The sequence below is a fragment of the Purpureocillium lilacinum genome (assembly GCF_023168085.1).
Source record: "Purpureocillium lilacinum CBS 284.36 DNA, scaffold_7, whole genome shotgun sequence".
Taxonomy (NCBI): domain Eukaryota; kingdom Fungi; phylum Ascomycota; class Sordariomycetes; order Hypocreales; family Ophiocordycipitaceae; genus Purpureocillium; species Purpureocillium lilacinum.
Genome location: NW_027072117.1, coordinates 987,757 through 1,010,220, shown reverse-complemented (window position 1 = coordinate 1,010,220; position 22,464 = coordinate 987,757). Strand labels below are relative to the sequence as shown.

The following is a 22,464-nucleotide window of genomic DNA, read 5'->3' as shown; positions in this document are numbered from 1 at the left end:
GATTGGCGCATTGGAATAGGATGGGGCGTTATTACTCGTAGAGCTGCACAGGGCACTTGATCCAGCCTATTAAGATGGCACCAGGGTATATTGAGGCACATGATGAATTTATACTGCAACTGGACCCAACGCTTCCATCTCGACCAGCGACTGATGCGATCCAGCCACCTTGGAGCGTACGAGTGCTCTGGCACGGCATGGTGTCTACGAGCTCGTAGAAGCAACAGGCAGTACGGAAAATGCTATATCCGGCGATTCGGAGGAATACTTGTTCGCTGTCGGGAGGCTGTTAACGAACGGTCGGCGCGGCGCGACGGGAGTCTCGTAGACTTGCCGCAGCTCGCGATCGCTCAAGTAGACACTGAAGACGTAACCCTATGAGTTATCGCTGCGGCGGTATGGGGCTGGGCGGCATGTTCCTGATCTGCTTGATCAAAAAGTCCCGCTCATCAATGAACTGCTCATCGTCGGTCCGGTCTTCGAGGAAGTGCGACAAGAAGGTCAGGAGCTTCTCGCGATTCATGAGGAGGATCTTCTGCACAGCAACCGACTTGTGAGGGTTGGCGACGAACACTTTGAATACGTGGAAGCCTTCGTACTGGACCATTTTCCTGTCGTCGCGCAGCAAGTTCATACATATCTTGAGGTGGTCGCCCTGGTCAACGTACGCCGTCATAACGCTGTAGTTGGACCGGTCTAGCAGGATCTCGCCGAGCAGTTTGATAGATTGCCTCTTGGTGACGTAGCTATTGGACTGGACCAAAATCTTGTTGTATTTGTCGAAGAAGAGGTCGAAGTTGACGGACAAGTAGCGTGGAACCAGATCCTTGTGCCGCGTCAGGAGCTCCTGAAGGCACCGTGTCAGTTGCCAGCACCAAATCTAACGAGCAGGGGGGCATTGACGAACTCGGAACGTGGTGAACGCATCGGCCGCAACCTCAAATGAGCTCTTGTCGATCCACTCAAAGAACTTCCAGAAGACGCCACGCCCGCTCTGTGGCCGATCACGATCAATTGCGTTGAGCCCCTTTGCACTTGATCCCGGCTCGTCGCCATCATCGTAGAGGATGACAGCGGCGGCAGCCTCGTTTTTGAGAAGCTCGCGGAGGACTGAGCCGGCGGGCGTGGCGCTCTCCTTGTGGTCGTATGCGCGGCACAGCTCCACGAGAACCTGCGGCCTGTTGCAGACGACGTATGAAAGGGCGATGGGGTCGCTCTTGGGGGCTGCCGCGGCGGGGCGAAAGCGAAAGACATACGAGAAAATAACCTGGGTATCCTTGCGTGACTCGAACGGCAGGCGGTATAGGTTGACAGCGAGGAGGTGCAGGAGGTCCTCGTCGATGAGGCCGGTGACGAGTTGGTAGATCTGCTCCGGAGAGCTATCGGTTTCTTGGAGACACAGCACTGTCAGTTTGAGCTGGTGAAGGGAGGGCACGCCACGAGTTTGCTTTGCCTCGACTCACCGTGTGTCCCTTGCAGTACCAGCTTCATTTGTGCCAGCACGCGGGCCAGCTCCTCAGCCTGTTCACATTAGCACTGCCGACAGTGAGTGTTGCCACCAGGCCGGGGCCTGGTGCTGGCGGCGGCGAACCTTTGCGGCTCCATTGGGACCATCCAACCGTGACACATGGTCTCGAGCCTGCCTGGGCAAGTCGGCGGTGGCACGCGATCGGGCTCTACCGAAGAGGAAAGACATGGCGTCGTCTGCGAACGAGTCGTCGAGGAGAGCCTGGACTGCAACCGCTGAGGGGGCCAGCGCGGGGCCAACGAGCGCAGGTCAACCGTCGCCGTCGGAGGATCCAGGTATAGTGGACTAGAAAGCCGTATGGTGTGAAGAGAGACCTTCAAGCGTTCATTCGACTACCGGGTCTTGGCCGCGACGGCGGCGCCTTGCAGTAAGCGAGTGACGGTACAAGCAAAGGGACGCGCCTCGGTCCGCGAATCGCGGTGGCTGCAAGTCGGGTATGCGCTGCTCAGCATGCCATGAACTCGGGAGCTGAAGGTTGGTGCTGCACGATAGGCAATTGGATGGGGGCAAGGCCAGTCAGGCGTAGGTTGAATTGCCCGGCTCGGAGCAGGTGCTGAGGGTGAGGTTGTTGTTTACTGCCACGGCCGGGGCCCGGGGTGCGGCACCGAGCATGGCACCAAACGGAAGGGGTTGACCTCAGTCAAGGCCGTCCAACCGTCCTGGCGCCCCAGTCGCCTGGCGACGGAGAGGCAGGGAGGCCCTGGAGGGGCGCCTGTCCGGAAGCAGGGTTGGGTGGGGGCAGTGCTCGGTATGTACATTGTATTGATCCATGGGCAAGATGATTCGTGAATATCTCTTTCGGCGCTACCTGTCGCTTTTGAGGTGTAAATCCACACTCGGCTACTACAGCATGGCCACTCGGCGCCTGCCTCACCCTTGATTTTGTTCGTCGGGCAGGTTGTGGTACAGCCTGGGACCACCGCTACCATAGGCTCTGATGCGATGGAGGGATGCCATAGCATCTCGCAGGTACTCCGAGCTGGTGTCGCGCAAGTAGGTACCTTACCTACTACTAGGTACTTAGGTATCTTACACCTAGGTACTCGTACCGTACACTGGGCCATTTGCGGTGCTGTGAGACCTTGAGAGCGGCAACCCATTTTCCACACAGAACATCGTGCTGTGTAGGCTCCCGGGCTTGCAGCTGGCCTGTTCTGCCCCAGAAAGGTTGCTTGCGACGGCTGTTCCTGTCCACGGGTGTCCGTCTCGTGGCCCAGTCCTCTAGGTACCGGGTAGGACCCTGGCGGGCGGGATGGAGGGGTCCCAGAGCCGCCGATAGGCAGGTGCGCAGTAACATGGTGGGCGGCCGAGGGGCACGCGTGCGTGTACCTGTCTGCCCAACAGCCACACAGAGGTACCCGAATGGCCACCGCCCGTTTGACCCCACCACAACGATTTGGTAGTGCCACCAGAATTGCGTTTCCGCACAACACAAAACCAGAACCCCGCCGACCGGACCTGATCGTTGCTGGTTGACTCACACTCTCGACTGACTTCGGGAAGAAGCACACCAAAGCCGTTTCCCACGGCCAGCGGCTGCTTCAACACGCCCAACACCCTTTTGCAGCACCACTGGGTCTCGCCGAGGACACCCACGACCGATCTGTTCCAAGCCTTCTGCAGACCCGAGAGCGGAGGCAGCCGAGGAACAATGTCCATCAACTTCCCCAAGGAGGAAGAGGCCACCATCGAGAGATGGCGCGCCATCAATGCCTTCCATCGCCAGGTTAGCTCGTCGACCCTCTGCTCTGTCGCTCAGAAGCTCCTTGGCGACGCTCGACCGAGCCCCCTTCACTAACAAACACGCCTCCCGCAGCTCGAGCTGTCTGAAGGCCGCCCGCGATATACCTTCTACGACGGACCTCCCTTTGCGACCGGTCTCCCACACTATGGCCACTTGCTGGCATCGACCATCAAGGATATCATCCCCAGGTACTGGTCCATGAAGGGCTATCACGTCGAGCGCCGCTTCGGCTGGGACACCCATGGCCTGCCAATCGAACACGAAATCGACAAGAAGTTGGGCATATCGGGCAAGGCTGCGGTCACCCAGTTCGGCATCGAAAAATACAACGAGGAGTGCCGTGCTATTGTCATGCGCTATGCCAGCGAGTGGCGCCTGACCATTGAACGACTTGGTCGCTGGATTGACTTTGACAATGACTACAAGGTGAGCAACCACAAGATCTCGAGGTGCGCTGCTCGGGGAGCTGACATTCTCTGTAAGACTATGGACCCCAAGTTCATGGAGACTCTGTGGTGGGTCTTCAAGCAACTCTTTGAGAAGGGACAGGTATATCAGGGGTATCGCGTGATGCCTTACTCGACCGTCCTTACGACTGCCCTGAGCAACTTCGAGGCCAATCAGAACTACCAGGACGTCACAGACCCAGCCGTTGTTGTCTCGTTCCCTCTCCTCGACGATCCCACCGTCAATCTCTTGGCCTGGACCACCACTCCTTGGACACTTCCATCGCATACTGGCCTTGCTGTTCACCCTGAGTTCGAGTATGTGAAGATCCTTGACGAAAAGTCCGGAAATACGTACATTTTGCTCGAGAAGCTCCTCAGCACACTTTACAAGGATCCCAAGAAAGCCAAGTTCAAGGTCCTGGGCAAGTACACTGGCAAGGACATGAAAGGATGGCGCTATAAGCCCTTGTTCGACTACTTCTATGAGGAGTTCAAGGACATCGGTTTCCGCGTCCTCAACGGTACCTATGTCACCGATGACAGCGGTACTGGAATCGTCCACCAATCTCCGGCCTTTGGTGAGGAAGATTACAACGTGGCCATGGAAGCCGGCATCATCAGTGAAAGCCGCCCTCCGCCCGACCCCGTCGACGATACCGGCCACTTCACCGACCGAGTACCAGACTTTGCAGGCATGCACGTCAAGGAAGCCGACAAGCACATCATCAAGTATCTGAAGAATACGGGCCGCCTCATCGTGGACTCGCAGATCCGTCACTCGTATCCAATGTGCCCTCGATCCGACACGCCTTTGATCTACCGCGCCGTCCCTTCATGGTTCATTCGCATACCCGAAATTGTCCCCGACATGCTGAAGAACATCGAAGGCTCTCACTGGGTTCCGTCCTTCGTTAAAGAGCGCCGATTTGCCAGCTGGATCGCCAACGCTCGGGACTGGAACGTGGGGAGAAACCGATATTGGGGCACGCCAATCCCTCTTTGGGTCAGCGACGATCTTGAGGAGCGAGTCTGCATTGGAAGCGTCGAAGAGCTACGCGAACTGAGTGGGTATAAGGGAGAGCTGGTCGATATCCATCGCGACAAGGTCGACCACATCACAATTCCGAGCAAGACAGGTAAGGGTGTGCTGAGGCGAGTCGAGGAGGTATTCGACTGCTGGTTCGAATCGGGCAGCATGCCGTACGCCAGTCAGCATTATCCCTTCGAGAACGCCGACAAATTCAAGCAGTCGTTTCCTGGAGACTTCATTGCGGAGGGTTTGGACCAGACACGAGGATGGTTCTACACGCTTCTTGTCCTGGGCACGCATCTTTTCGGATGCTCGCCGTTTCAAAACTGTGTCGTCAACGGCATCGTTCTTGCTGAAGACGGCAAGAAGATGTCGAAGAGGCTCAAGAATTACCCCGACCCGGGCATTGTGATGGACAAGTACGGGTCGGATGCCCTTCGCCTCTATCTGATCAACTCCCCCGTTGTGAGGGCCGAGCCTCTGCGCTTCAAAGAGAGCGGGGTCAAGGAGGTCGTGCAGAAAGTGCTGTTGCCGCTTTGGAACAGCTACAATTTCTTCGAGAACCAGACGGCGCTACTGAAGAAGGTCGAAGGCGTCGACTACATGTGGGACCCAAGTATGGAATCGAGCAACACCAACGTCATGGACCGCTGGATCTTGGCAAGCTGCCAGAGTCTCCTGCAGTTTGTTAATGATGAAATGCGAGGTAAGAATTTTGATTCAACTCGTCTGGTCCACGAAAGCTCTAACTAGCGTTAATGCAGGATACCGCCTTTACACGGTCGTGCCACGCCTGCTTGGGCTGATCGACAACACCACCAACTGGTACATCAGATTCAATCGCCGACGACTCAAGGGCGAGAACGGTCTGGACGATACGCTGCACGCCCTGAACGCGCTCTTCGAGGTTCTGTTCACGCTTTGCCGCGGCCTGGCGCCGTTCACGCCGTTCCTGTCAGACACGATCTACCTGAAACTCCTCAAGCACATCCCAAAGAAGTTGCAAGGGGAGGACCCTCGCAGCGTTCATTTCCTTCCCTTCCCGGAGGTGCGGGAGGAGCTTTTCGACGCCGAGGTTGAGCGGAGAGTGTCGAGAATGCAGCGCGTTATCGACCTTGCGAGAGTTTCGCGCGAGCGACGAGGAATCGGCCTGAAGACGCCACTCCGCACTTTGGTCGTAATCCACCACAACCAGCAATACCTGAATGATGTCGGGTCGTTGGAGAGCTATATCAAGGAAGAGTTGAATGTGCGAGATCTTGTCCTCTCTTCGGATGAGGCAAGCTACGACGTTCAATTCAGCGTTGTAGCCGATTGGCCAGTCCTGGGCAAGAAACTACGAAAGGACATGGCTCGTGTCAAGAAGGCGCTCCCAGACCTGACGAGCGAGCAAGTGCAGGGTTACCTGCGTGACAAGGAGATTCTCGTGGATGGCATTCGACTTGAAGAGGGAGACCTGGTCGTACGACGAGGCTTGCGCGAGGACACCGCTTCAAAGAACTTGGAAATTAACTCGGACAATGAGGTGCTGATCCTTCTCGACTCGGAGATCTATCCTGAATTGGCCCAAGAAGGTTTGGCCAGAGAGGTCATCAACCGTGTCCAGCGTCTGCGGAAGAAGGCAGGTCTGCAGACAACAGACGATATCAGGATGGAGTACAAGGTGCTGGCCGACCCTCAGGCCATCGGCCTGGGAGCAGTCCTCTCATCGCAGACTAGCGCCTACGAGAGAACCCTGCGACGCGGTCTGGATGAGATGCGGGAAAGCGTCGACCCCAAGGACATCATCGCCGAGGAAGAGCAGGAAGTGCAGCAGGCGACGTTCTTGCTGCGACTGATGAAACTGTGAGGCCCCCAATGCGGCTAGCTCTCCTTGCGAGCGAGGCCATCGACATTGTAGAGCGCCTTGCGCGGATAGACAGAAAGAGTTGTCCACCCTTGCGTGCGCTTTGCCCGGATCTGAGGGGCAGAAAAGCCCCAACATGTGAGCGCCTGGGTCCCGACTGATTGATGATATGTTTGCCCGGGGAGCCGCACTTGAACCAGAGCAGCGGGACGTGAACCTTCAACTTCATCTCTTGGCAGCCATCTTCTGTATCAAAGCTGGTTAGTTTGGTGGCCACGCCGAGTTTTGGGAGGTTGACATACCACACAGCAATCCTTTAGTCTCATGAACTCCTTGGCACACTTGTCTTTCTCGACGCTGTTATAATCCGTCACGATGCACTTTCCATAGGCAGAGGCCTAGAAAGAGCATTTAATTGACTGAACTCCATGGCAAACTTGATCCATGAGCTACAAACCTCGGCGGAGCAACGAGACACTGCCGTTGCAAACCTCTGGACTGGTCGGTTGGGTGGTTTCGTCATATCGCAATTGATTCGCTGACGGCAACGAGCACCACGCGCACGAACCAAAGGGGGGGAAGGCCACTGAAAGGATCAAAGTCGGTTGCGGAGCGTCGCTACCGGGAAAAAAAAATGCTTGTCACAAACGTACGTGAAGGTGCTCATGACGGTCTGTAAATCACGACGCCTAGTAACAGTGGCGTGGACCTGTCAGTGTTCGTTACTAAGGAATTACCTAAGGTGACCGACCGCCTGCGGGCACGCCGTTCCTGTCCACAAGCCTAATAAAACTCGCGAGGCGTTTCGGCTGGTCTAATCAAGTGCCGCCTCCTAAATGTATGTAGATTAGATTGAGCACCCAGCTTGGAGGGCCACTGCAGGTTTTCGTATTTCAGGGAGCTGGGGGCCTTTGTTGGGCGATCTGAAGGAGCCTGCGGAACCTGGCGTGCCTTTCGGGGTATCTCTGATCATGAGGGACCTAGCTCAGTCTGTATCACTACTGCCGAGACTGTACCCACTTCGTACCTTGGGCGAGGGGGGTGGGTAGCTACTAGCAGACGCGCAGTGCCAACCAAAACCTCCCGACACGCGCCCAGCCACCAGCGCTTTACGCGCCTCGGCGTCGCGCAAAGGGCATTGCCAACCAATCTTCTCTCAAACACCGCCATTCCCCACGAGCAGCACCGGGGCTTCCTCAACGCATACGAATCGGACGAAGCACGACGCCCATGGGAGCTTGCTCATTTCGTTCGGCTGGCCAGGTCAAGAACCTCTAGTGACCTTCGCTCTTGTTTTGGCAGAGGACTAGCCGCTGCGCATCCCGAGTCGTCAAGCCGAGCTGGCTCGCGCTCTATCCCAGGCATGGCTCGATGACATCCATGACTACCCGCCTCAAGTAAGCCACATTCCCCCGTGCACAATCTGCAAGAGACTGACAGTCGCAGTGGCATTCGTACAGAGCGCCTTACCTCCCGGCCGCGCCCGCTCACCAACCGGCACAGGGACCCAAACTGGCCATGATCCGTACTACTCTAATCAAGGTTTGAGCAACCCTCCGCGCATCTCCTCGGTTTCAATTCGGACCTGACACGATAGCGTCGCGATAGACATAACTATTCTGCACTCCATCGTTGCCGCTGCTCAAGATGAGCTTGACCATGCGCCGGAGCCCAAACCCCTTCCGGCGGCTGTGCTCTTCAAGGCTTACGACGAGATCCTACCAACCTTTGGCATCGACCCAGACTCTGACCACCACCTATCTGCTTTTATTTTCCGAATAGGTGGCGAGCAGGGCAATGGCAGTCTTTCGGACAAATTCCAGCTCATCCTCGGTCGCATGGGCATCGTCCTCGAGTTTGGCGACAATTCCACCGTCTCGGCTCCAACGTCATCCACGCTTTCAACATCACCCTCCCAATCGCACTCGAGTCGCCCCAATTCGGCCCCGAAGCCCCATATCGTTGGACCCTCTCAGGAGGCCCCGATCGCTGCAGAGGTGTCGTGGAAGGTTGCCGGTGCTCCTTTCCTCGCCAATCTGAGCGTACGCCGCCACGTTCCTCCGGATGCTCCAAACTCGGATGCACAAAACGCCCCTTTGCGCGCGTATCTCGGCCATTCCTTGGACAAGCCAGACGACCAAGGCTTGCATGGCTTTGTCGATAGGCCTTCGACACACCCCGAGAAACCAACCCCTGCAGCGCTCGAGGAGGCGTCTCACAACAAACCCGAAGAATCGCACCACTCAGGTCGATTTGGTCACATATATCCAGCGCATGCTAGCAACGAACCTACAACACGAGATCCGGGGGTGATGTCAGCCGGCGACCGCTGGCGAGACCTCGCGAGGGTTCTATCCAGCCAGAGAACGCGCGGAAAGGATGCCCTGGGCAAGCATCGAACTGCGGTCCTGAGCATGAGCACTCGCCCCGATGCCGACACTGTCGAATCAAGGTTGCCTCTGTTACAGGACCCACGCGGACTGCTGGCCCCAGTACTTGCAAGCTCAGGCCGGAGCCACGCAGAGATACTGGGGGAGCAAGACGGCCAAATGAGTATTGCATCACCCGATCGATTGCCGGAGGCCCCGGTAACCCCCCTGAACCTGATGCATGGTGAGAAGAGAACATTAAGTACGGCCATGGCCCGAGTGCGCGATCGTCATGCAGACCTGGAAGATATCCTTTTGCACCGCGCGGCGAGGGCACGCGAGATCTATCTTGCTAGCAAATTCTTTAACCGATGGGCAGATCGGACGGCGACCAAGCTCGAACGGGAAGCTGTGGCGCGAAGACATATGATACGGTTTCGGTGTTTCCAAGGCTGGAGTAGAGCGCCAACCCTCAAGGTTCCTGCGGCAGAGCACCTACGCGCCACCACTGCTGTACAGAAGTTGCGTCGAGCAATAGCCTACAATGAAGAGCAGCTCAGCCTGGCCGCAGCGGCGCTTGCACAAGCTTCTCAAGTCAGGATGGTGCAGGTGGCCCTGAGTCGGTGGACGTGTCAGGCAGCACAGTATACATTCCGCCGGAGACTTGCTTCAAAGTCACTTCGAGAAGGTATCAAGCGTTGGTCGGCACGGGCTCGGGAAAACGCGGTATTGGGGCGAGCGGCTTCGTCGATAGCTGCCCGCGGCGTCGAGCTCGGCGCCGTAAATAGGTGGACGAGTCATGTGCAAAGCAGCGGAGCTGAGTTCGCGGCAGCGCAACACCTTGCGGCAGCCTTCGGCTCAACCAGCTGTTTGCGTGAATGGGTATGCCAGGTAGAAGTATCGCGACGGGCAAGAGAATATCGTCAGCTTCGTCGGGAGGAGCAATTGCGCACGGCGCTCGATGCCTGGGGTTTGCGGGCGAGGGTACAAGCCTATAGATGGAGGCGAGAGTATCTATCCGTCACCGAGGCCTTTGACCGATGGATCGAAGGGACTCGCCGAGAGAAGGTAGCGGCAGATGCCGCTCAGCACCATCGTAAGCTGACCGGGGTAGCGAAAGCATACGACCGAACAGGGCGACTCGACAGGGATAGCTTGGAGCTCACACGCTTGCATACTCGAGCCCGCCTTTTCATCAGGTCGTCTCGCCTGTTGACAGTACTGGACGCAGCCGTGGACCGTCGCAAGCATCGCATGAGAAGCATGGTGCGTCGATATCTCATGGCGAGGTATACGCAGATGTCGTCTAAGCGCAGGAAACGCAACTTTTACGCGGCACTTGATCGATGGACGGCGGCGAGCCAGGACGGCGCCCTCGCAGCACAGTTAGCAGAGAGTCTGCATGCGGACCGTGCCGCAACTCTATGTCGCGGAGCAATGCTAGTATGGCAGAGGGGTGCCACCGACGATCAACAACTACAACTCGCGGCTCGTGGTCACTACAAGCAAGGGTGCATTGATGCATGGGCGACACTCATGGCGCAGCACGGCGCTGATGAAGCGTCGGCATGGGGCGTATGGGCTGCGGAACAACAGCGACATAGCCTCAAGGCATGGTCGATAGCTGCCCTACAGCGGAACGGCCAGGCACATTCGGCGACCGTCTTGCGGCAGAGACATGCTCGCGACAATCGGTTACGCGGCCTCCAACAATGGAAGAGGGCCCTGGTTGATGCTAGGCCGGGCGGGAATGGGCAACTTTCGCCGGCGGCGACGGAGAAATTCAGCACCAGGAGCACTAATCATGCCAGCTGGAGGTCAGTCCCGCCACGGCTGTCATATATCAGACGGGAACAGGACTTTTCCATCACTCCCATGCAGACGCCGACTCGCTGGACCGGGACTGCTCTGCCCATGACTAGCACGGATCGCGCGTCCAGGTTCATGGCCACGGTACAAGAAGCCGATGTTAAGTCGGCTGCTACGTCGAGCGCCGCAGGAGACGCGCCAACCTGGGGGCGAATCTCGCGAGAATCGGTCGAAGGTCTTGTGGCCAGCCATCTGCCATCGACGACACCGCAGGCCCCTGTGCCGACACATCTGGAGCGGCAGGGGCAGCTTTCTTTGCCCAGGGCCCGGCAGCTTAGCAGGAGTCTATTAGCAAGGTCCGCGCCAGTGCAGCCCATTTCAAGGCATGCCAGGTCCTACCAGCCATTGCCGGCGGCGGCGCTAGGTGGCGTCGGAACTCCTGGCCGCAGTCCGGACGCGGCTGGGCGTGCTGCGACTCTACGAGGATTCCGGCAGCGCCGTATGGCACAGGTGGCACCACGTAGTTCCAGGTAGGCGACTTAGCAGAATAGGGAAGATGAGGGACCTTGGGCCTGGGCCTGCCATGGTTGGTCCTCTGGCTCGATCGTCTTTGCATGAGAGCTCTGTCCAGTTTCCGTGGACATGGTACTTAAGGCGGAAAGCGAGGGCGTTCGCCAGCTGTTTGATATGGATGGCCGATGATGAAGTTGGACACAAGGCCCGTGATGTGCAGGTGCGTACAAGGGGGCATGGAAATGAAACTTACTGCTCGATACCCATTTGAATAGCTCGAATTGAGGCTCGCCCGGTTGGCCGGCGAGCGGTTGTTGGGCCCGAAACGGGGTCACGTCACTCCTGAGGTGGCGGGCGACCCCCTCAATCTGAACTGGCCGATACTGGCGATGGGAGTACGTCCTTCGTACCTTGACCAGGACGCGAGCAGCTTCAAATAAAAGTGCCCGGATGCTACAGCCTACCCGGCACTTTGACTGCTTTGTGAGGATGCACTCTGCGCACATGCTTGGTCGTTCCCGTGCTAAATAAAATGGTGCTTGAGGTCCTCTGATGGCATGTCACTGGCCGGGATTGGCATACATACTTCGTACGCATCGCCTCTGGGCACGCAACGCAGGTACGTTGGTGACCTGGCTGCTGCGCCAATTGCCGGGGTGTCGCTCAACTGCGTTCCAAGTTGGACCCGGGTACGGTTCACCGGCTCCGGGGGAGCTGCGTCAGTGGGGACCTCAGCTCCGCGCCACTTGCAACTCGTCTCCGGAGAGCTTCGTCACCATCACCCTTCACACAGCACCCACACGACGCACGCACCTGCCAAAGCGTCGCGAAGCTCATGCGCACGCCCATCCGCCCGTCGCATCGACATACTCCATACCACGCGCCCAGCACACGGCTCAGCATCTCGCGTGACAGCCATCGCCTCGTCCACCAGCGCACAGATCTCGTCTCGACGCGCCGGTGCGGCGTCGACCTGTTACCCATCTGGCTCGGCTCGACGCACGCATGCCGACATGCCCAATCTCTGGGCCTCCGAAAAGTATGGCTGCAGTCCTCCCAGGTAGGCCGCAAGCCAGCCTCCAAGGACTCGCGACTGGCTTCTGGAGAGACCGGCACCTTAATGTGAGTGGATACATCGCCGTGGCATTCCCATCGGAGCAGGTGGTTGTCTAACACGCGCGGGTCGATCTGCTGTAGGCATACATAAGCGGCAGCGCCTTTACCATTCTCGATGGCTCCCGCGCCATCCTGCAGACCATTTACGATGACGACGACGAACACGAGCTCCAAGCCATCGCGATCGACGAAGTATCCGGGAACATAGCTGTCAGCACGGCGAAACAAGTCCGCGTCTACAAGCCTCTTAAGCTCGCACGCGATGACAGCCCGAAGGTGCTGCCCCTCGCCTGGGCAACTTGACGCCGGCGCGATGCTGACCCTCCTCTCCCGCAGTGGGCTCAACAGGCCTCCTTCGACATTGCCCATGCGGCACCGGGGGCAGCGTTCTCCCTTTCCTGGGGGAGCTCCGAGGAGCTCCTCGTTGGCACCAGCGCCCTCTCTCTATTCGCCACCCGAACGCAACCTTCTTGTTGCTGGACGAAGGCCCTGCCAAGCCCAGTCAGCTCCGCGACTATATCGCACGACTCGGCCTATATTGCGAGCATTGGGCGCTACGATTGTCTGCCCAAGATATGGCGGCGCCTCACGTACGGAGCCGACGAGGTTCGTTTCGACATGACCTACTTGCGACACCCCGACGTCGTCACGTCGGTGAGATGGCGCAGACCATTTCACCCGGACCAGGCCGTCGAGAACGTCCTTTACACGGCCTGTCGGGACCTGCAAATTCGAATATGGACCCCGATTGATACCAGTGATGGGCGCCATTGGCAGCTGTGGGGGCAGGTCAGTCTCACAGAGACTCCCAGTCGAGTCCCCGACTCTCTCACGCCCCGCCTGGTCTGCATCATTGACGGCCGCGACTTCACCGCCGCGGTGGAATGCGCTGTCAAGGATCGCATGGCAGATGACCAGAGCACCGACGACGTGGCTCTTGACCACCTCGTAGCTGTCGCGAACCGGAGCCCGGAAATATGCCTTGCCATCAGCTCTCGAGGCACCATGTCGGCATGGGCCCTCGAGAACGTGGGCGATGTGCGCGGAAGCAAAGGTAGGATTTTCAATATTGCGCAGGTTCAGTCCCGCCAGTTTGAGAGCTTGGGGGGCTTTCTCAATCCCCAGGAAGACCCCCCCCATCTACAGGCCGAGGTGTATTGCGACAAGTCCGACGGGCGCTTGTGTATGATGGTACACGACCTTGACGGAAGGATCGGCATTCTCTCCAGCAACGTTGCGGATTTGCTTGACCCAACCACCAACGACAGGCGGCTCGCCCTGCAGACTATCTGGTCAGGCCACTCGTCGCCCATCAAGAAGATCGTGCGCAACTTCAGCGGCCGAGCCATTGTGTCGAGAACCGACAACAGCGAGTGCATCGTTTGGCACCACGCCTCGTCGAGCTCGCGTGACACGCCAGCCATTGAATTGTCCCGGCGCAGTGTTATCCCAGAAACTCGACGGATCCATCGCATCTCTCTCCTCCGCAAGGGTCGCTTCGTCATCCTCCTCTGCGACAATGAAATATCGCTCTGGGATTGCCGGACCGATCGGGCAACCCTCCTTTCCCGATGCTCTTTCCACCTGGACGGCAACCCTCTGTGTCTCATCATACTACCTCGCCCCGACGCCAGGCAGATTACGACTGCGCACGTTGCCACTGTCTCCTCAGGTCGCCACGGATTGGTATGGGAGGTCAACCTACCTCGGTATATGGACGACCCGTTGACCACGGAAGGGGCGGCCATCCAAGAGTTCTGCAGGTTCGAGCTGGCAGTTCCCGAGGACCTGAAGTACGTCCTTCCAGTCGACCCAGCGGGCTCTTCTCCCATGGCCTCGGGCTTCTTGGATGTGTTCGCACGTGACGTGGCTATTTCCTACACGCGCTCCGGCCGGGTGGACTTTTGGACAGCCCGTGTCGATCCTGCGCGGCGTTGCGTGGAGTGGCTGTCGACCTGCTTCACCGAGACCGGCATCGCAGATCCCGCACTGGCAAGCGGCAGTATGTTGAAGAAGGCCGCGCTGGTGGATTCTGCCCGGTCCCAGGTTACCATCTGGGACATAGGCGGCTGCCGTCTCGAGTTCGAGAAGGGCTATGTCATGGACAATGAGATACGGGATCTCGACTGGACATCTACCCCCGACAGCCAGTCGATACTGGCCGTAGGCTTCCAGCACCGCGTCGTACTGTTATCCCAGATGCGGTTCGACTATCTAAACAAGGGTCCTGCCTGGGCACCGATCCGGGAGATCAGTATCCGCACCCTCACTCCTCATCCAATTGGCGACTCGACGTGGCTCGGTGACGGCCATCTGGTGGTTGGTGCCGGCAATCAGCTCTTCGCCTACGACCGACGTGCCGGCAGCAACGAGTCGCTTCTGGCAGACGTCCGTCTGACTCACCACCGCAAGGACGGAACCTGGGATCTCTTCGAGGCCGTTCAGCGTTTCAATGGCCCGATTCCCGTCTTTCACCCACAATTTCTCAGCCAATGTATCCTTGCCGGGAAGAGCGTCCAGGTTCGACGGATCCTCGAAGCAATGCATAAGACGCTGAAATACCTCATCCCCGGCGAGGCCGTCGATGACTACCTCGGATTAGATCTGAAGGAATTCTACACATCTCCTGTAAGTGAAAACGCACGTGGAACATGCATGTTTAGTCGCTAACGAGAACCTACATAGGCCGATGAAACGCAACCCACCGAAAGGTCAGGTGCTTCTCTCTTGAATGGGTATAAGGGAGACGATGAAGAGGAGGATGAAGCAGGTTTCACTGAAAAGACGGCCGTGGCTATCAACGAGAAATTGCTGAGCATTGGCCTTCCTCAGCTCTCGGGCCACGAACAGATGCAGCTTGCTGATATGGTTGAGTGTGTCGCCTTGGCAGAGAAGCATCGGCGGTCCATGGACGAGAATGCGGCCCGGTTCATGGTCTTCTTCCGCCAGAACGCGTTGAGAAGAAGACGGTCGACCGACATGTACTTGTCTTGGAGAGAGTTCAGCTGGGCGTACCACTCTGGAAGCCAAGACCTCCTGCTCGACTTTGTATCGCGACAAGCCCACGGGCAGATGTTGTGGGACAATGCGCGGGAGAGCGGCATCTTCATGTGGCTCTCGGACATTGGCACAGTGGTAAGTTGACGAACCAAATTTAATAAGGGAAGATGGACTGACAAGACGGGCCGTTGCGTCGATCTGGTGTAGAGGGAGCAGTTTGAGACAATTGCTCGCAACGAGTACAATAAAGGCGACACCAAGAACCCTGTCGACTGCAGCCTCTTCTACCTGGCATTGCGAAAGAAGGCAGTACTGCAAGGTCTGTGGCGCATGGCCAGCTGGAACAAGGAGCAGGCCGCAACCCAGCGGTTGTTGGCGAACAACTTTGACGATCCGAAGTGGCGAACGGCCGCCCTGAAGAATGCTTACGCACTCCTCAGCAAGCGGCGCTTCGCATACGCGGCGGCCTTCTTTCTCCTAGCCGACCACTTGGAGGATGCTGTCGAGGTTTGCCTGCGGCAGCTTCACGACATGCAGCTGGCTGTTGCCGTTGCCCGAGTTCACGGAGGGGACAGCAGCCCGGTGTTGCGGAAGCTACTGCGAGACGAGGTGCTCCCACTTGCAGCACAGCAGGGGAACAGGTGGCTCGCGTCATGGGCATTCTGGATGCTGGGTCGCAAGGACATGGCAGTCAGGGCGCTGATTGTGAGTTTCATAAGCGTCCTTGGGGTGGGCTGCCCGCCAAGTTGTGCTAACTTTGGATCTCCAGACGCCAGTGTACACACTCTTGGAGACTCCCTGTTCGCCCGATATCCAATCACGCCTCTTTTTGACGGACGACCCGGCTCTTGTCGTGCTGTACTCGCAGCTTCGCCAGCAGACACTGCAGACGCTACGCGGAGCGTCCAAGGTGACGCCAAAGGTGGAGTGGGAGTTTGTTCTCCATAGCGCCAAACTGTACGACCGAATGGGCTGCGACCTTCTCGGCCTGGACTTGGGTGAGTCTGCGCTCGTTCTCGATGACGGTGGACGAGCTGGTATTCAGAGCTTCGCTGACCGAGTGTGCAACGGCGGCAGTCCGAAATTGGGAATTCCAACGACCGGTCATGGCCGGGTTCGGCGGAGAGGTGAATCCGCTGAAGCTGCTTCGGCGCCGAAGCTCCCTCGTCGTCGACGATCTACCGCCAATTCGTCGGAATCTCGGTTCGGGGCCAAAGATCGAGGCGGCGACAACGAGCAGGAAGCCGCTGGCCCCAGCGCCCCCAGCGTTCCAAGAGCCGGATGCCGCGTCGCTTCTGGACAGCTTCGGCCTATGATGATGATGATGTCGTCTGTCTTTGGTGGTACGAGTAGATCTGCAGGCTACAGCTACTGCGTACAGTATGGCCCTGTTCGAGATCCACGTATTGTACTACCATTGCCATGTAGCACCGTGTAAGATAGAGGGGAGCTTGCTGCAGTTAGGGGCGGTCGGCTGTGGCAATGAGATGGATTAGTCATGGCATGGAGGGTCATCCCAGCCTAACCTAACCTATAGTTGAGTAGTTTCCATGACCACGGGTAAAATAATCCGCCATCGTCATCATCGAGCCCTGTCTGTGGCCATTGATAATAGCGAGACAATCTCGAGCCGCCGCCTCGTGACTTGGTTCTGGGAAGTTACAGGTCTGCGTCCCTCTGACCGACGAAGCCCCTAAGCGGTCCGAGAGGTGACGACGTCGCGGCGTGTCTCACCCACCCGACTCGCGTTGTCTGCCATCCTCTGCACAAATAAGCGCGACCCCAGTCGATGATGCCCGAGTGCAAGCCGGCCATCCGACGGTCCGTGGAATTGAACTGAGCCACCCAGCGCCGACCAAGAACCGTCCATCGCCATATAGAGCACATGGAGCCGCCATCGCCACATCCCCCACCGGGAGAGCGGATGCGGGAGGACCAGCGCCTGCTTGCCCGGCCTCACACCAAGCCGCCGTTGCCACCAGGCCGCCACTTTACCGTCCGGAGCGTCGTCGTCGGCCTCGGAGTTGGCACCGTCATATGTGCCGCTAATGTCTACTTTGGCCTCCAGACCGGATGGGTGTCCATCATGTCCATGCCTGCCAGCCTCATGGGCTTCGGCATCTTCAGGCTCCTGCGCCCACACTTGCGTTTCCCCTTCACGCCCGTCGAGAATGTGTTACTCCAGAGCGTCGCCTGCGGCATGGCAATCATGCCCCTTGGCTGTGGCTTTGTTGGCGTGGTTGGTCACCACCCGCCCCAGGTGAAATGCCCATGGTACCGTCTGTTGACACTCGCCTACAGATTCCCGCCATGGACTACCTGCTAAACCCCGACGAGCAAGGTCCCCTGTCGCTGAGTGTCGGTCAGCTCATCATCTGGTCCCTGGGACTCTGCTACTTTGGCGTCGTCTTCGCCGTGCCTCTGTAAGCAGCGACTCCACGGGGGTACACAAATGCCGCTGGCTTACTGACGCTCGCCGACAGGCGCCATCAGGTCATCATCCGAGAGCGACTCAGGTTCCCCAGCGGCTTCAGCACCGCCGTCCTGATATCCGTTCTCCACGGCCAAGGAGGTCGTCCTTCGAGCAAGGAAGACTTGGACGCGGCAGCACAGGGGGGCTTCGCCAGCCTTGTACCTCGTGAGGAGCCTTCGCCCAGTCTGTCACCCATTGCCAATGATTCCGCGGCAATGGACGAATCAACATCGTCAGAGGAAGGAACAGACGACTCACAGGACTGGGTGTCCAACATGCGCCTCTTGCTCCTGTGCTTCCTCGTCTCGGGACTCTTCACGGTTACCACTTACTTTCTCCCGTTCCTGCGCAACATCCCAATCTTTGGGACTGTCGCAGCTCAAACGTGGCTCTGGACGCTGAACCCTAGTCTTGCATACGTTGGCCAAGGCATCATTATGGGGGCCGAGACCACGCTGCATATGGTCATCGGCGCCGTTGTCGGCTGGGGCTTGCTCAGTCCTTTCGCGAAAGCCAAAGGCTGGGCCCCTGGCCCCGTTGACGACTGGGAAAGTGGCAGCAAGGGCTGGATCGTCTGGGTCTCGCTGGCAATCATGCTTGTTGATGCCGTGGTCAGTCTCGGCTATATTGCCTTGCGGCCCTTACTTGGCCGAAGACTACTTGCGCTTGTCGAGTCAGTGCGGCGCCGGCTTCGCGCACGGGGAGGCATCACGGGATTGCTTCGCCGCTCCTCTCATCGCTACGCACCACTGCCGGATCGGGATCAAGACGGCCACCAGGTGTCTCGCCTGGCACCGTCTCTCGACTGGCCGGACCGTAGCAAAAGCCATGGAGACGATGACGACGACGACGACGCTCCGCCCGAACACCGCATCGGGGGGCGCCTTGTAGTCGTCGGGCTTGTGCTGTCCATACTTTTGTGCGTTCTGACCATCCATGTCGTATTTGGGGATCTCGTGCCCCTGTATGCGACCGTCACCGCCGTCCTCATGGCTCTCGTCCTCAGTATCATGGGGGTCCGCGCTCTGGGCGAGACCGACTTGAATCCCGTGTCCGGCATCAGCAAGCTTGCTCAGCTGTTCTTCGCCTTTATCGTGCCTCAGTCCAACAAAAATAGCGTACTCATTAACCTCGTTGCAGGTGCTGTGGTGAGCAATTCCCCCCCCACAACGCCCCTTTTTATCTCGCCATTGTGCTGACTCGAATACATGTATAGTCTGAAGCTGTACGTTCCATGCCCTCTCCCAAACGGCGCTCACCAAATTGCCAGTAGCTTACAACTAGGTATCATCGTCGACTAGGGCGCCTTGCAAGCTGGAGACCTTATGCAGGACCTCAAGACCGGCCATATCCTCGGAGCCGCTCCAAAGGCACAGTTTTGGGGACAAGTCATTGGCGCCACCGTCGGTGCCGTGCTCAGCGCCTTCATCTATCGCTTGTATACTTTGTGAGTTCCCTTGTCTGTCAGGCTGTGCGGCCTAGCCATCTGTATGGGTTTCGATGCTGACCAAGGATGAACCTGTACAGGGTCTACACAATTCCAGGAGAACTGTTTCAGGTCCCGACCGCCTACGTTTGGATCTTCACAGCGAGGCTGGTGACTGGGCAAGGCCTGCCGCCCAAGGTCAAGGAGTGGGCTATTGGCGCTGGTGCGCTCTTCGCCTGCACCACGATGGCGAGAACCTTGTCGGTAGGCAAGCGATGGCGATCGTGGGTTCCAGGGGGCATTGCGGTGGCTGTCGGTACGTGAAGTTACCGGGCATGTCGCGTCTGGGCCGTTGGTACGAGAAGCTAATTGCTCGTAGGCATGTATAACGTCCCATCCTTTACGCTTGCTCGCGCCATTGGAGGAGTATTTGGCTGGTACTGGGTTCAAATAATGCGGCGGTCCAACACGCCACTCATTATCATGGCATCGGTACGGGTCTCATCATTTGCCCGTATAAGCCGAGGTCTGTCTTTGCTGACCTGTAGGAAGGGCTTCATTCTCGGCGAGGGATTCTTGAGCATTGTGAACCTGCTTTTGCAAGGCTTCCAAGTTCCCCATTACTGACGCGTGTTTTGATGGATCGCCGTCGCAATTTGCATAGAGCTGGAGACGAAGACGGGCAGCTCGGCGCGCGTGACTTGCTCGCCCGGATTTTACACTATTTGCCTCACATCTAGAGCCTCTATTTGAGCTTCCATGACTGACTTCTCTCTGGCTGGCCCGCGACGCACCATGCGGCGTCAATGGTGAGGGCCCGAGCGTTCTCCTCGAGGGCTTTGAAGGTAATCTTTCCAGAGACACGTGTCGCCGGAGGACTCGTCACGGGCGGGTTTTGTGGTTCTGCAAGGAGCAATCCTTGCTTCCAGTGGGTTTCGACACCGTCAGGCCCCGTGGTGAAAGCGACGTTGCCGCTCTTCTTGGCCACCCAGGCATCGGGCGTGGTTGTCGGGGGCGGCATTGGTTCTTCACTCGAAGTGGCGAAGAAGTTGTCAAACCAAATAAGAAAGCCATCAATCCCGTCGACGGACCTGCTCAGGTCCGAGTGCCAGTCCGCCGTAAAGACCAGCTCTTCCGCTTTCACGCTTCCCAGATCGAGCGTCTTGAAAGGGAAGGGAGTGCCGCAGACTGAGCTACCGGGCATTGTCTCTATGCGGGCCTCCTCGTAGATGCCCTCCTGCATCGCCTTCATGTCAAAGCCGTAAACGTCTCGCCAGAACGACACGTGCTCCGCCACGTAACTCGGGTCCGCAATGGGCGCAACCCAGATCGTCGCTGAGCTCGGGACCAGCAGGCCGTCGGGCTTGAGGTACTTGTCGCGGGCGTAGAGCACACTCGGTAACATGGCCTCATACAAGAGGCAATAGCCCATCCACTCACTGACAATCATGTCCACCTGGTCGACGGGAAGAACCACGTCTTCGATGGCGCCGTGAAGACACGTGATGACGTCTGACAGCCCGTTGTTGAAGATATTTTCCCTCGCCTTGTCAATGATGTCCGACTTATCGACGGCGATGACGCGAGCTGCGCCAGCCTTGGCGCAAAACATGCTGAGAATGCCTATGATAGGTACCAGGAGTGTTAGAATTCAGGGTAGGACATGCGGGAGGCCGGTCGTGGACTCGATTCACGTACCTGTGCCGCAACCAATGTCGAGGACAACCTTGCCCTTGAGGAGATGCTTGTTGCTATAGATGAAGTCTCGGTACGCATCTGTGCGGACACGGTCCTTCAGCATAGTTTCGTGTATGTCTAACGATGTGAGGACCGAGTCAGCTTGCACGGAGCCGTGGTGACGTTGCAGACGCCGGCAAACGAACCATTGAACGCGTAGGACTCGAAGTAGTAAGCGGAGTTGTCGCGGGCCGGAGCGCTGCTGGCCTGGGCTGCGGGCTTCGTGGTGACGTCCTGGTCGTCGCCCCAGCGGCGGTCGAGCGTCTCCTGCACAGTGAGGCGATAGTTGGCGAAGCTAGACTGGATGGCCTCAAGCTCCGCCTCGAGTTCGGCATTGCGCTTCTGCAGGGTCACGGTCTGCTCGCCACCAGCCTCGGCGGCCTGCGCGCTCACTGCCTCGAGGACATCATCCAGAGAGAACAGGACGGCGTCGTTGTCCAAGACCGGCTTGAGGAAGTCGTCGCTGTCAATGTCCTGGGGTGTGATGGGAGACGGCAGGGGCCGGCCTTGGCGGACACTGTCGCGAACGAAATTGACAAGCTTGACGGCTCCGAGAAAGTCGAGACGAAGCCGGGCAAGGTTGTCCTTCAGATCGAAGCCATAGTGCTGCACACAGTAGGCGAGCATCTCATCAAGAGACGGGAAGGTCTTGGAGTCGAAAAACGACACCACGGTCACGGCCTCCTCATCGGGCTCAACATCGAGCCACTCGCCGTCGTCAGCCCCGGAAGACGACTCATCCGAAGATGTCACACGATCGTCGAGATTGACGGCCATTGCAACCGCGGGCTGCAGGGCGCCGGAGGTTGTGCGTGGTTGCGGGTGGGATTGAGTGAGCGCGACACTGGCGTGACGAAAATGTACAAGTGTGTGCTGCGATGAGATGAGACTTGCTCCAGGCGAAATGTCCACGACCTTTGTTGACAATTGGGGCTTGAGCCTGTGCCTTTGTTTTGTAAGTGAATTTGTCGTCGTCACTTGTGACTCTTGCTGAGGTCGGTGTAGGTTTTTTTCTGCCAGAGGTTTTTCTTTCGTCGGCCAACTATGCAGAGGTAGGCTGCACAGCGCACCGCAGCAGTGCCCGAGCAGCGCTAGCGGCCTGAAAGTAAGGATGGAACCTACTTGGACTTGTGGTGCAGTCCACTTTTTGCTGTCCCACTTCATTATCGTCTCGTTACCTCAACAAACTGTACATGATGGTGCACTACACATGGGCACGGAGGCAGCTTCATCTACGGGTAAATCACAATCTTACTGCTAGACGATACAGGGGACGGCTATTTGGTCGAGACGGCACGGGACGCAGGCGGATTCTGTCAGCGACAGGGCCCAGCGGTCGGAGGAAAGGGTCCTTTGAGCCCCTGGACTACAATTTATACAGAGGTAGTTATATCCCGAGTCCGGTCCAAGTTTGAGCTTGCCCG

At 58.0% G+C, this 22,464-nt stretch overlaps 5 protein-coding genes across 5 annotated transcripts; 3 read left to right on the top strand and 2 right to left on the bottom strand.

Moving 5' to 3' along the window:
- Window positions 1-382: 382 nt before the first annotated feature.
- On the bottom strand, window positions 383-1,696 carry PLICBS_009203 (uncharacterized protein; the record flags this gene model as incomplete). Its single annotated transcript, XM_018323721.1, has 4 exons — window positions 383-847; window positions 908-1,389; window positions 1,464-1,521; window positions 1,592-1,696. 4 exons carry the CDS (start codon window positions 1,694-1,696, stop codon window positions 383-385), a joined length of 1,110 nt encoding a protein of 369 aa, XP_018176900.1.
- A 1,483-nt stretch (window positions 1,697-3,179) lies between these two features.
- Window positions 3,180-9,150, top strand: PLICBS_009202 (isoleucine--tRNA ligase; the record flags this gene model as incomplete). Its single annotated transcript, XM_065601584.1, has 5 exons — window positions 3,180-3,254; window positions 3,345-5,457; window positions 5,516-6,596; window positions 8,195-8,485; window positions 9,066-9,150. 5 exons carry the CDS (start codon window positions 3,180-3,182, stop codon window positions 9,148-9,150), a joined length of 3,645 nt encoding a protein of 1,214 aa, XP_065457656.1.
- A 3,179-nt stretch (window positions 9,151-12,329) lies between these two features.
- PLICBS_009201 (regulator of (H+)-ATPase in vacuolar membrane) lies at window positions 12,330-16,720 on the top strand (the record flags this gene model as incomplete). Its single annotated transcript, XM_065601583.1, has 7 exons — window positions 12,330-12,410; window positions 12,486-12,680; window positions 12,741-15,032; window positions 15,090-15,539; window positions 15,612-16,109; window positions 16,174-16,402; window positions 16,482-16,720. The coding sequence occupies 7 exons, from the start codon at window positions 12,330-12,332 to the stop codon at window positions 16,718-16,720; spliced, it is 3,984 nt and encodes a 1,327-aa protein (XP_065457655.1).
- A 569-nt stretch (window positions 16,721-17,289) lies between these two features.
- PLICBS_009200 (uncharacterized protein) lies at window positions 17,290-19,930 on the top strand (the record flags this gene model as incomplete). The annotated part of the gene is made up of 8 exons (XM_065601582.1): window positions 17,290-17,643; window positions 17,706-17,827; window positions 17,888-19,025; window positions 19,094-19,102; window positions 19,179-19,324; window positions 19,405-19,619; window positions 19,683-19,795; window positions 19,856-19,930. 8 exons carry the CDS (start codon window positions 17,290-17,292, stop codon window positions 19,928-19,930), a joined length of 2,172 nt encoding a protein of 723 aa, XP_065457654.1.
- A 118-nt stretch (window positions 19,931-20,048) lies between these two features.
- PLICBS_009199 (uncharacterized protein) lies at window positions 20,049-21,817 on the bottom strand (the record flags this gene model as incomplete). The annotated part of the gene is made up of 3 exons (XM_018323718.1): window positions 20,049-20,926; window positions 21,002-21,118; window positions 21,187-21,817. The coding sequence occupies 3 exons, from the start codon at window positions 21,815-21,817 to the stop codon at window positions 20,049-20,051; spliced, it is 1,626 nt and encodes a 541-aa protein (XP_018176897.1).
- Window positions 21,818-22,464: the final 647 nt, after the last annotated feature.